This window comes from Hyla sarda, unplaced genomic scaffold (genome assembly GCF_029499605.1).
Source record: "Hyla sarda isolate aHylSar1 unplaced genomic scaffold, aHylSar1.hap1 scaffold_1138, whole genome shotgun sequence".
In the NCBI taxonomy this organism is placed as follows: Eukaryota; Metazoa; Chordata; class Amphibia; order Anura; family Hylidae; genus Hyla; species Hyla sarda.
Window position 1 is genome coordinate 43274 of NW_026607759.1, and position 14557 is coordinate 57830.

Below are 14557 nucleotides of genomic sequence, written 5' to 3' on the forward strand. Positions count from 1 at the left end.
ATCCCGCTCCCTTATTATATCCCATTGGATCCCGATCCCTTATTATATCACACTGGATCCCGCTCCCTTATTATATCACACTGGATCCCGCTCCCTTATTATATCACACTGGATCCCGATCCCTTATTATATCACACTGGATCCCGCTCCCTTATTATATCACACTGGATCCCGCTCCCTTATAATATCACACTGGATCCCGATCCCTTATTATATCACACTGGATCCCGATCCCTTATTATATCACACTGGATCCCGCTCCCTTATTATATCACACTGGATCCTGCTCCCTTATTATATCACACTGGATCCCGCTCCCTTATTATATCACACTGGATCCTGCTCCCTTATTATATCACACTGGATCCTGCTCCCTTATTATATCACACTGGATCCCGCTCCCTTATTATATCACACTGGATCCCGCTCCCTTATTATATCACACTGGATCTCACTCCCTTATTATATCACACTGGATCCCACTCCCTTATTATATCACACTGGATCCCGCTCCCTTGTTATATTATACTGGATCCCGCTTCCTTAATATATCACACTGGATCCCGCTCCCTTATTATATCACACTGGATCCCGCTTCCTTAATATATCACACTGGATCCCGCTCCCTTATTATATCACACTGGATCCCGCTCCCTTATTATATCACACTAGATCCCGATCCCTTATTATATCACACTGGATCCCGATCCCTTATTATATCACACTGGATCTCACTCCCTTATTATATCACACTGGATCCCACTCCCTTATTATATCACACTGGATCCTGCTCCCTTATTATATCACACTAAATCCCACTCCCTTATTATATCACACTGGATCCCGATCCCTTATTATATCACACTGGATCCCGCTCCCTTATTATATTATACTGGATCCCGCTCCCTTAATATATCACACTGGATCCCACTCCCTTATTATATCACACTGGATCCCGCTCCCTTATTATATTATACTGGATCCCGCTTCCTTAATATATCACACTGGATCCCGCTCCCTTATTATATCACACTGGATCCCGCTCCCTTATTATATCACACTGGATCTCACTCCCTTATTATATCACACTGGATCCCGCTCCCTTATTATATCACACTGGATCTCACTCCCTTATTATATCACATTAAATCCCACTCCCTTATTATATCACACTGGATCCCGATCCCTTATTATATCACACTGGATCCCGCTCCCTTATTATATTATACTGGATCCCGCTTCCTTAATATATCACACTGGATCCCACTCCCTTATTACATCACACTGGATCCCGCTCCCTTATTATAATATACTGGATCCCGCTTCCTTAATATATCACACTAGATCCCACTCCCTTATTATATCACACTAGATCCCGCTCCCTTATTATAATATACTGGATCCCGCTTCCTTAATATATCACACTGGATCCCGCTCCCTTATTATATCACACTGGATCATGCTCCCTTATTATATCACACTGGATCCTGCTCCCTTATTATATCACACTGGATCCCGCTCCCTTATTATATCACACTGGATCCCACTCCCTTATTATATCACACTGGATCCCGCTCCCTTATTATATTATACTGGATCCCACTCCCTTATCATATCACACTGGATCCCGCTCCCTTATTATAATATACTGGATCCCGCTTCCTTAATATATCACACTGGATCCCGCTCCCTTATTATATCACACTGGATCATGCTCCCTTATTATATCACACTGGATCATGCTCCCTTATTATATCACACTGGATCCTGCTCCCTTATTATATCACACTGGATCCTGCTCCCTTATTATATCACACTGGATCCCGCTCCCTTATTATATCACACTGGATCCCACTCCCTTATTATATCACACTGGATCATGCTCCCTTATTATATCACACTGGATCCTGCTCCCTTATTATATCACACTGGATCCCACTCCCTTATTATATTATACTGGATCCCACTCCCTTATTATATCACACTGGATCCTGCTCCCTTATTATATCACACTGGATCCCACTCCCTTATTATATCACACTGGATCCCGCTCCCTTATTATATTATACTGGATCCCACTCCCTTATTATATCACACTGGATCCCGCTCCCTTATTATATTATACTGGATCCCACTCCCTTATTATATCACACTGGATCCCGCTCCCTTATTATATTATACTGGATCCCACTCCCTTATTATATCACACTGGATCCTGCTCCCTTATTATATTATACTGGATCCCGCTTCCTTATTATATCACACTGGATCCCGCTCCCTTATTATATTATACTGGATCTCACTTCCTTAATATATCACACTGGTTCCCGCTCCCTTATTATATTATACTGGATCTCACTTCCTTAATATATCACACTGGATCCCGCTCCCTTATTATATTATACTGGATCTCACTTCCTTATTATATCACACTGGATCCTGCTCCCTTATTATATTATACTGGATCCCACTCCCTTATTATATCACACTGGATCCCGCTCCCTTATTATATTATACTGGATCCCGCTTCCTTATTATATCACACTGGATCTCACTTCCTTAATATATCACACTGGATCCCGCTCCCTTATTATATTATACTGGATCTCACTTCCTTATTATATCACACTGGATTCCGCTCCCTTATTATATTATACTGGATCTCACTTCCTTATTATATCACACTGGATCTCACTTCCTTAATATATCACACTGGATCCCGCTCCCTTATTATATTATACTGGATCTCACTTCCTTATTATATCACACTGGATCCCGCTCCCTTATTATATTATACTGGATCCCGCTCCCTTATTATATCACACTGGATCCCACTCCCTTATTATATTATACTGGATCCCACTCCCTTATTATATCACACTGGTTCCCGCTCCCTTATTATATTATACTGGATCCCGCTCCCTTATTATATCACACTGGATCCCGCTCCCTTATTTTATTATACTGGATCCCACTCCCTTATTATATCACACTGGATCCCGCTCCCTTATTATATTATACTGGATCCCACTCCCTTATTATATCACACTGGATCCCGATCCCTTATTATATTATACTGGATCCCACTCCCTTATTATATCACACTGGATCCCGCTCCCTTATTATATTATACTGGATCCCACTCCCTTATTATATCACACTGGATCCCGATCCCTTATTATATTATACTGGATCCCACTCCCTTATTATATCACACTGGATCCCGCTCCCTTATTATATTATACTGGATCCCACTCCCTTATTATATCACACTGGATCCCACTCCCTTATTATATCACACTGGATCCCGCTCCCTTATTATATTATACTGGATCCCACTCCCTTATTATATCACACTGGATCCCACTCCCTTATTATATCACACTGGATCCCGCTCCCTTATTATATTATACTGGATCCCACTCCCTTATTATATCACACTGGATCCCGATCCCTTATTATATTATACTGGATCCCACTCCCTTATTATATCACACTGGATCCCGCTCCCTTATTATATTATACTGGATCCCACTCCCTTATTATATCACACTGGATCCCGCTCCCTTATTATATCACACTGGATCCCGCTCCCTTATTATATTATACTGGATCCCACTCCCTTATTATATCACACTGGATCCCGCTCCCTTATTATATTATACTGGATCCCACTCCCTTATTATATCACACTGGATCCCGCTCCCTTATTATATCACACTGGATCCCGCTCCCTTATTATATTATACTGGATCCCACTCCCTTATTATATCACACTGGATCCCGATCCCTTATTATATTATACTGGATCCCACTCCCTTATTATATCACACTGGATCCCGCTCCCTTATTACATCTGGATCCGGTGTTGTCGTTTCTTTTACATTTTTTTATTGTTTCTTTGTAAATCCCCAGAATTTTATTAAAGCTAAAAATTATCCCCCGAGCACAAATATCGAGATCCAGAACGACGGCTCCGAATCCGCAACGTTCAAACAGCTGTTCCAGAAATGGACGACGAAGGATCAGACGATCGGGATGGGGAAGACGACTACGGTCGGGAAAGTGGGTGAGTGTGATACACAGGGTCCAGCTTAGATACATGATGTCACTGTACTATCTCAGGTGGGATACTCCACAATACACAGGATACAGCTTAGATACATGATGTCACTGTAATATCTCAGGAGGGATACTCCAGGATACAGCTTAGATACATGATGTCACTGTACTATCTCAGGTGGGATACTCCAGAATACACAGGATACAGCTTAGATACATGATGTCACTGTACTATCTCAGGTGGGTTACTCCAGAATACACAGGATACAGCTTAGATACATGATGTCACTGTACTATCTCAGGTGGGATACTCCAGAATACACAGGATACAGCTTAGATACATGATGTCACTGTACTATCTCAGGTGGGTTACTCCAGAATACACAGGATACAGCTTAGATACATGATGTCACTGTACTATCTCAGGTGGGATACTCCAGAATACACAGGATACAGCTTAGATACATGATGTCACTGTACTATCTCAGGTGGGATACTCCACAATACACAGGATACAGCTTAGATACATGATGTCACTGTAATATCTCAGGAGGGATACTCCAGGATACAGCTTAGATACATGATGTCACTGTACTATCTCAGGTGGGATACTCCAGAATACACAGGATACAGCTTAGATACATGATGTCACTGTACTATCTCAGGTGGGTTACTCCAGAATACACAGGATACAGCTTAGATACATGATGTCACTGTACTATCTCAGGTGGGATACTCCAGAATACACAGGATACAGCTTAGATACATGATGTCACTGTACTATCTCAGGTGGGTTACTCCAGAATACACAGGATACAGCTTAGATACATGATGTCACTGTACTATCTCAGGTGGGATACTCCAGAATACACAGGATACAGCTTAGATACATGATGTCACTGTACTATCTCAGGTGGGATACTCCACAATACACAGGATACAGCTTAGATACATGATGTCACTGTAATATCTCAGGAGGGATACTCCAGGATACAGCTTAGATACATGATGTCACTGTACTATCTCAGGTGGGTTACTCCAGAATACACAGGATACAGCTTAGATACATGATGTCACTGTACTATCTCAGGTGGGATACTCCAGAATACACAGGATACAGCTTAGATACATGATGTCACTGTACTATCTCAGGTGGGATACTCCACAATACACAGGATACAGCTTAGATACATGATATCACTGTAATATCTCAGGAGGGATACTCCAGGATACAGCTTAGATACATGATGTAACTGTAATATCTCAGGAGGGATACTCCAGAATACACAGGATACAGCTTAGATACATGATGTCAGTGTAATATCTCAGGAGGGATACTCCAGGATACAGCTTAGATACATGATGTCACTGTAATATCTCAGGAGGGATACTCCAGGATACAGCTTAGATACATGATGTCACTGTACTATCTCAGGTGGGTTACTCCACAATACACAAGGTCCAGCTTAGATACATGATGTAACTGTAATATCTCAGGAGGGATACTCCACAATACACAGGATACAGCTTAGATACATGATGTCACTGTAATATCTCAGGAGGGATACTCCAGGATACACAGGATACAGCTTAGATACATGATGTAACTGTAATATCTCAGGAGGGATACTCCAGGATACAGCTTAGATACATGATGTCACTGTAATATCTCAGGAGGGATACTCCAGGATACAGCTTAGATACATGATGTCACTGTACTATCTCAGGTGGGTTACTCCAGAATACACAGGATACAGCTTAGATACATGATGTAACTGTAATATCTCAGGAGGGATACTCCAGAATACACAGGATACAGCTTAGATACATGATGTCACTGTAATATCTCAGGAGGGATACTCCAGGATACACAGGATACAGCTTAGATACATGATGTAACTGTAATATCTCAGGAGGGATACTCCAGGATACAGCTTAGATACATGATGTCATTACTGTAATATCTCAGGAGGGATACTCCAGGATACAGCTTAGATACATGATGTCACTGTACTATCTCAGGTGGGTTACTCCAGAATACACAGGATACAGCTTAGATACATGATGTCACTGTACTATCTCAGGTGGGATACTCCAGAATACACAGGATACAGCTTAGATACATGATGTCACTGTAATATCTCAGGAGGGATACTCCAGGATACACAGGATACAGCTTAGATACATGATGTCACTGTACTATCTCAGGTGGGTTACTCCAGAATACACAGGATACAGCTTAGATACATGATGTCACTGTAATATCTCAGGAGGGATACTCCAGGATACAGCTTAGATACATGATGTCACTGTAATATCTGAGGAGGGATACTCCAGGATACAGCTTAGATACATGATGTCACTGTACTATCTCAGGTGGGATACTCCAGAATACACAGGATACAGCTTAGATACATGATGTCACTGTACTATCTCAGGTGGGTTACTCCAGAATACACAGGATACAGCTTAGATACATGATGTCACTGTAATATCTCAGGAGGGATACTCCAGGATACAGCTTAGATACATGATGTCACTGTACTATCTCAGGTGGGATACTCCAGAATACACAGGATACAGCTTAGATACATGATGTCACTGTACTATCTCAGGTGGGTTACTCCACAATACACAGGATACAGCTTAGATACATGATGTCACTGTAATATCTCAGGAGGGATACTCCAGGATACAGCTTAGATACATGATGTCACTGTACTATCTCAGGTGGGATACTCCAGAATACACAGGATACAGCTTAGATACATGATGTCACTGTACTATCTCAGGTGGGTTACCCCAGAATACACAGGATACAGCTTAGATACATGATGTCACTGTAATATCTCAGGAGGGATACTCCAGGATACAGCTTAGATACATGATTTCACTGTAATATCTCAGGAGGGATTCTCCAGGATACAGCTTAGATACATGATGTCACTGTACTATCTCAGGTGGGATACTCCAGGATACAGCTTAGATACATGATGTCACTGTACTATCTCAGGTGGGTTACTCCAGAATACACAGGATACAGCTTAGATACATGATGTCACTGTAATATCTCAGGAGGGATACTCCAGGATACAGCTTAGATACATGATGTCACTGTAATATCTGAGGAGGGATACTCCAGGATACAGCTTAGATACATGATGTCACTGTACTATCTCAGGTGGGATACTCCAGAATACACAGGATACAGCTTAGATACATGATGTCACTGTACTATCTCAGGTGGGATACTCCAGAATACACAGGATACAGCTTAGATACATGATGTCACTGTACTATCTCAGGTGGGTTACTCCAGAATACACAGGATACAGCTTAGATACATGATGTCACTGTAATATCTCAGGAGGGATACTCCAGGATACAGCTTAGATACATGATGTCACTGTACTATCTCAGGTGGGATACTCCAGAATACACAGGATACAGCTTAGATACATGATGTCACTGTACTATCTCAGGTGGGATACTCCAGGATACAGCTTAGATACATGATGTCACTGTAATATCTCAGGAGGGATACTCCAGGATACAGCTTAGATACATGATGTCACTGTACTATCTCAGGTGGGATACTCCAGGATACAGCTTAGATACATGATGTCACTGTAATATCTCAGGAGGGATACTCCAGGATACAGCTTAGATACATGATGTCACTGTACTATCTCAGGTGGGTTACTCCAGAATACACAGGATACAGCTTAGATACATGATGTCACTGTAATATCTCAGGAGGGATACTCCAGGATACAGCTTAGATACATGATGTCACTGTACTATCTCAGGTGGGATACTCCAGAATACACAGGATACAGCTTAGATACATGATGTCACTGTACTATCTCAGGTGGGATACTCCAGGATACAGCTTAGATACATGATGTCACTGTAATATCTCAGGAGGGATACTCCAGGATACAGCTTAGATACATGATGTCACTGTACTATCTCAGGTGGGATACTCCAGGATACAGCTTAGATACATGATGTCACTGTAATATCTCAGGAGGGATACTCCAGGATACAGCTTAGATACATGATGTCACTGTACTATCTCAGGTGGGTTACTCCAGAATACACAGGATACAGCTTAGATACATGATGTCACTGTAATATCTCAGGAGGGATACTCCAGGATACAGCTTAGATACATGATGTCACTGTAATATCTGAGGAGGAATACTCCAGGATACAGCTTAGATACATGATGTCACTGTACTATCTCAGGTGGGATACTCCAGAATACACAGGATACAGCTTAGATACATGATGTCACTGTACTATCTCAGGTGGGATACTCCAGAATACACAGGATACAGCTTAGATACATGATGTCACTGTACTATCTCAGGTGGGTTACTCCAGAATACACAGGATACAGCTTAGATACATGATGTCACTGTAATATCTCAGGAGGGATACTCCAGGATACAGCTTAGATACATGATGTCACTGTACTATCTCAGGTGGGATACTCCAGAATACACAGGATACAGCTTAGATACATGATGTCACTGTACTATCTCAGGTGGGATACTCCAGGATACAGCTTAGATACATGATGTCACTGTAATATCTCAGGAGGGATACTCCAGGATACAGCTTAGATACATGATGTCACTGTACTATCTCAGGTGGGATACTCCAGGATACAGCTTAGATACATGATGTCACTGTAATATCTCAGGAGGGATACTCCAGGATACAGCTTAGATACATGATGTCACTGTACTATCTCAGGTGGGTTACTCCAGAATACACAGGATACAGCTTAGATACATGATGTCACTGTAATATCTCAGGAGGGATACTCCAGGATACAGCTTAGATACATGATGTCACTGTAATATCTGAGGAGGGATACTCCAGGATACAGCTTAGATACATGATGTCACTGTACTATCTCAGGTGGGATACTCCAGAATACACAGGATACAGCTTAGATACATGATGTCACTGTACTATCTCAGGTGGGATACTCCAGAATACACAGGATACAGCTTAGATACATGATGTCACTGTACTATCTCAGGTGGGTTACTCCAGAATACACAGGATACAGCTTAGATACATGATGTCACTGTAATATCTCAGGAGGGATACTCCAGGATACAGCTTAGATACATGATGTCACTGTAATATCTGAGGAGGGATACTCCAGGATACAGCTTAGATACATGATGTCACTGTACTATCTCAGGTGGGATACTCCAGAATACACAGGATACAGCTTAGATACATGATGTCACTGTACTATCTCAGGTGGGATACTCCAGAATACACAGGATACAGCTTAGATACATGATGTCACTGTACTATCTCAGGTGGGTTACTCCAGAATACACAGGATACAGCTTAGATACATGATGTCACTGTAATATCTCAGGAGGGATACTCCAGGATACAGCTTAGATACATGATGTCACTGTACTATCTCAGGTGGGATACTCCAGAATACACAGGATACAGCTTAGATACATGATGTCACTGTACTATCTCAGGTGGGATACTCCAGGATACAGCTTAGATACATGATGTCACTGTAATATCTCAGGAGGGATACTCCAGGATACAGCTTAGATACATGATGTCACTGTACTATCTCAGGTGGGATACTCCAGGATACAGCTTAGATACATGATGTCACTGTAATATCTCAGGAGGGATACTCCAGGATACAGCTTAGATACATGATGTCACTGTACTATCTCAGGAGGGATACTCCACAATACACCGGGTCCAGCTTAGATACATGGATAGATACATATATTTTTCTCTCCGGCAGCCAAGGTAGAACAGGTGAAGTTTGACGCGGTCTCCATGCACGCTAAACCTGAGATAGCGGCGCAGCAGAAGATGGTGGATGACGGATCCGGAGAAGTGGAGGTAATAATGGACGACCACTTGTTCTACTATAAACTCAGATGTTATAGGGGTCGGGGGTCTCATACCTGGACCCCTGCAAACACTGCTGACCTGCCTCCCCTAGCCCCCCATTTCTACTTGTTAATGACCATGGACGTGTATACTGTGCCGTTAACTGTGTATGGCGCAGGCTCCCGACTCCAGCCCGCGCCGGCCTCGTCAATAGCTGACATACGGCAATGGCTGTGGCCCACAATTAACCCTTTAGATTGCCGCTGTCAAAGCTGAGAGTGGCATCTAATGTGACCTTTAAACAGTCCCTGGTGGTCCAGTGGAGCGGATTGCCCCCCCGAGAGCAGGGCACACGGATCTAGAGTTCTATGGAACTACATTGACCTGCATGAGGAATCTAAAAGTCCCCTAAGGGACTAATAAAGTGTAAAAAATAGTTTACTACAAGTTCATAAAAAACACACATTAACCCTTTCATATTAAAACTTTAAATAACCCCCCTTTTCCCAAATTCCATATAAAAATATGTAAACATAATAACAATAAATTTCCTACAACCTAGAGGTAAGAAGGAATGGAGCACTCACCAGGTCTTCATAGAAGACGCCAACTCTTTATTGGTTTTTATCGTACAAGTGGGGAGAGCTGGGTGGGGGAAAAGGAACGGGCGACGGTCCGTTATTGCGCTTGTGCGCTTCGTCAGACCCCGAGGGAGTCACATGTTTAGGAGACTGAAGTTTCTACATGTATATATCATATGTTTTCACTTGTGGTTTTATTGTTTGATATACCTGGTGTTCGGTTTTCCCCTCCCCCACACCTGTATATATGTCGCCTAAACATGTGATTCCCTAGGGGTGTGATGAAGACCTGGTGAGTGCTCCATTCCTTCTTACCTCCATGTTGTAGTATCCTATGGTACCGATAAAAACTACAGACCATGGCGCAAAAGAAATGAGCCCTCACACATCCCTGTATACGAAAAAATAAAAAAGTTATAGGGGTCTGGGGAGGACATTTTTAAACCAAATTTTTTTGCACAAATCGTAATTTAATCGTTTGGACCTAAAGAATAAAGATAAGGAACCATTTTTACCAAGAAGCGCTCAGCGTAGAATCGGGAGCTGCAAAATACAAATCTATTTGTGGTGTCCCGGTACTGTACCTTGTGTAAGAAGTCCCCACAGTCAGAGTTCCTCCGCACTGATAGGATGCTCTTAGTGGGATGACCCCCAGTCGCCTCTTCCTTCTTTCGTTTTATGTATATTTTATATATTGTATAGTGTAAATGTTGCTTCCAGGACCTTAGGTCACATGATTAATAATGATATTGTTTTGCTAAGGTTAAGGACCTTCCAGGTCAGGTGCTCATGTCATGTGATGTAGCACAATGCTTTGTATTAGGACTGACAGGTCTGGGGGACCAATAAGCTATGAGCCCGCCCCTTCAGATATAAGGGCGGAGTTATCCTCGCTCTCTTGGGTTCCGGACTAGCAGAGAGAGAAGTTCCGTATACAAAACCGTGAGCTCAATGTAACTCCTCCTAATCCTAAACAATTCCCCTAAATCCAGTGGAAGAGCGTAAGACAAATCCTTCAAGCTTATTCCCTACAAGGTCCCAACCAAACCTGTGAGGAGCCTAAAGTCCGGTCGTCTGTAACCACCTGCATAAAATCTGCAGTAAAATTCTCTTCAGTTTACTGAAATTCTGGTTGTGGACAATCCTTTATTCCTCCCTATCGTTCCTGGGAAGGATATATACACAGAGAGGAACCCTCACCCTGGCGTCACGACAGTTAAGGGTTAATCCAACACCCTTTCATCACTGCACAGCTACACCCTACCTACCCTCCCAAGCTACCACATATTTTTTTCTAGTTTTGGCAGATTTTGTGGTGAAATTATTGATGTCATTACAAAGTAAAATTGGTGGCGCAAAAAACAAGCCCTCATGGGTCTGTAGGTGGTAAATGATTATTAGATGGTGAGGAGGAAAAAAGTGCAAAAATAAAAAAAACTGTGGTCCTTAAGGGGTTAAATAAGATTATATAAAAAAAAAAGAAACATATGTAGGGTTGCCGCGTGCTTTTAAGGGGTACTCCGCCCCTAGACATCTTGTTCCCTATCCAAATCCAGTGACGGGACCCCCGTGATCTCTGCTGCCGCGCCCCGCTGTGATCACTGCACAGAGCAACGTGATGTCACGGCTCCGCCCCCTCAATACAAGTCTATGCCATCATGCCCCCTCCCATAGACTTGCATTAAGGGGGCGGAGCCGTGACATCACATTGCTCTGTGCAGTGATCACAGCATGGGGGGGGGGGGGGGGGAGGGCAGCAGAGATCACGGGGGTCCCCAGCAGCGGTGGGACCCTCGCGATCAGACATCTTATCCCCTATCCTTTTGGATAGAGAATAAGATGTCTAGGGGCGGAGTACCCCTTTAATGTTTGAACTATTAAAATATACTGTTAGGGTGGGGTCACACATAACGGATCAGCAGCATTTCTTACGCTGTGGATTTTCCCGTGACCGACCCTATAGTCTGCATCTGCAGCATAATAACGAATAAAAGGTGTACGGCGCTGCGGTCTGCAGCATAATAAATAATAAGTGTACGGCGCTGCGCTCTGCAGCATAATAAATAATAAGTGTACGGCGCTGCGCTCTGCAGCATAATAAATAATAAGTGTACGGCGCTGCGGTCTGCAGCATAATAAATAATAAGTGTACGGCGCTGCGCTCTGCAGCATAATAAATAATAAGTGTACGGCGCTGCGCTCTGCAGCATAATAAATAATAAGTGTACGGCGCTGCGCTCTGCAGCATAATAATAAATAATAAGTGTACGGCGCTGCGCTCTGCAGCATAATAATAAATAATAAGTGTACGGCGCTGCGCTCTGCAGCATAATAACGAATAAAAGGTGTACGGCGCTGCGCTCTGCAGCATAATAATGAATAAAAAGTGTACGGCGCTGCGCTCTGCAGCATAATAATAAATAATAAGTGTACGGCGCTGCGCTCTGCAGCATAATAATAAATAATAAGTGTACGGCGCTGCGCTCTGCAACATAATAATAAATAATAAGTGTACGGCGCTGCGCTCTGCAACATAATAATAAATAATAAGTGTACGGCGCTGCGCTCTGCAGCATAATAATAAATAATAAGTGTACGGCGCTGCGCTCTGCAGCATAATAATGAATAAAAGGTGTACGGCGCTGCGCTCTGCAGCATAATAATAAATAATAAGTGTACGGCGCTGCGCTCTGCAGCATAATAAATAATAAGTGTACGGCGCTGCGCTCTGCAGCATAATAATAAATAATAAGTGTACGGCGCTGCGCTCTGCAACATAATAACGAATAAAAGGTGTACGGCGCTGCGCTCTGCAGCATAATAATAAATAAAAGGTGTACGGCGCTGCGCTCTGCAACATAATAAATAATAAGTGTACGGCGCTGCGCTCTGCAGCATAATAAATAATAAGTGTACGGCGCTGCGCTCTGCAGCATAATAAATAATAAGTGTACGGCGCTGCGCTCTGCAGCATAATAAATAATAAGTGTACGGCGCTGCGCTCTGCAGCATAATAATAAATAATAAGTGTACGGCGCTGCGCTCTGCAGCATAATAATAAATAATAAGTGTACGGCGCTGCGCTCTGCAGCATAATAACGAATAAAAGGTGTACGGCGCTGCGCTCTGCAGCATAATAACGAATAAAAAGTGTACGGCGCTGCGCTCTGCAGCATAATAATAAATAATAAGTGTACGGCGCTGCGCTCTGCAGCATAATAACGAATAAAAGGTGTACGGCGCTGCGCTCTGCAGCATAATAATGAATAAAAGGTGTACGGCGCTGCGCTCTGCAGCATAATAATAAATAAAAGGTGTACGGCGCTGCGCTCTGCAGCATAATAATGAATAAAAGGTGTACGGCGCTGCGCTCTGCAGCATAATAAATAATAAGTGTACGGCGCTGCGCTCTGCAGCATAATAATAAATAATAAGTGTACGGCGCTGCGCTCTGCAACATAATAACGAATAAAAGGTGTACGGCGCTGCGCTCTGCAGCATAATAATAAATAAAAGGTGTACGGCGCTGCGCTCTGCAACATAATAAATAATAAGTGTACGGCGCTGCGCTCTGCAACATAATAACGAATAAAAAGTGTACGGCGCTGCGCTCTGCAGCATAATAATGAATAAAAGGTGTACGGCGCTGCGCTCTGCAGCATAATAATAAATAATAAGTGTACGGCGCTGCGCTCTGCAGCATAATAATAAATAATAAGTGTACGGCGCTGCGCTCTGCAACATAATAATAAATAATAAGTGTACGGCGCTGCGCTCTGCAGCATAATAATGAATAAAAGGTGTACGGCGCTGCGCTCTGCAGCATAATAATAAATAATAAGTGTACGGCGCTGCGCTCTGCAGCATAATAATGAATAAAAGGTGTACGGCGCTGCGCTCTGCAGCATAATAATAAATAAAAGGTGTACGGCGCTGCGCTCTGCAGCATAATAATAAATAATAAGTGTACGGCGCTGCGCTCTGCAGCATAATAATAAATAATAAGTGTACAG

The 14557-nt window shown here is 42.8% G+C and overlaps 1 protein-coding gene across 1 annotated transcript in view; it reads left to right on the forward strand.

The window, feature by feature from the left end:
• Positions 1-14557, forward strand: part of LOC130301869 (villin-1-like) — a 96524-nt gene that overhangs the window by 36937 nt on the left and 45030 nt on the right. The window contains exons 6-7 of the mRNA XM_056551640.1: positions 3916-4069; positions 9872-9972. Coding sequence (XP_056407615.1) covers positions 3916-4069; positions 9872-9972 — 255 coding nt within the window. The remainder of the gene's footprint in view (positions 1-3915; positions 4070-9871; positions 9973-14557) is intronic.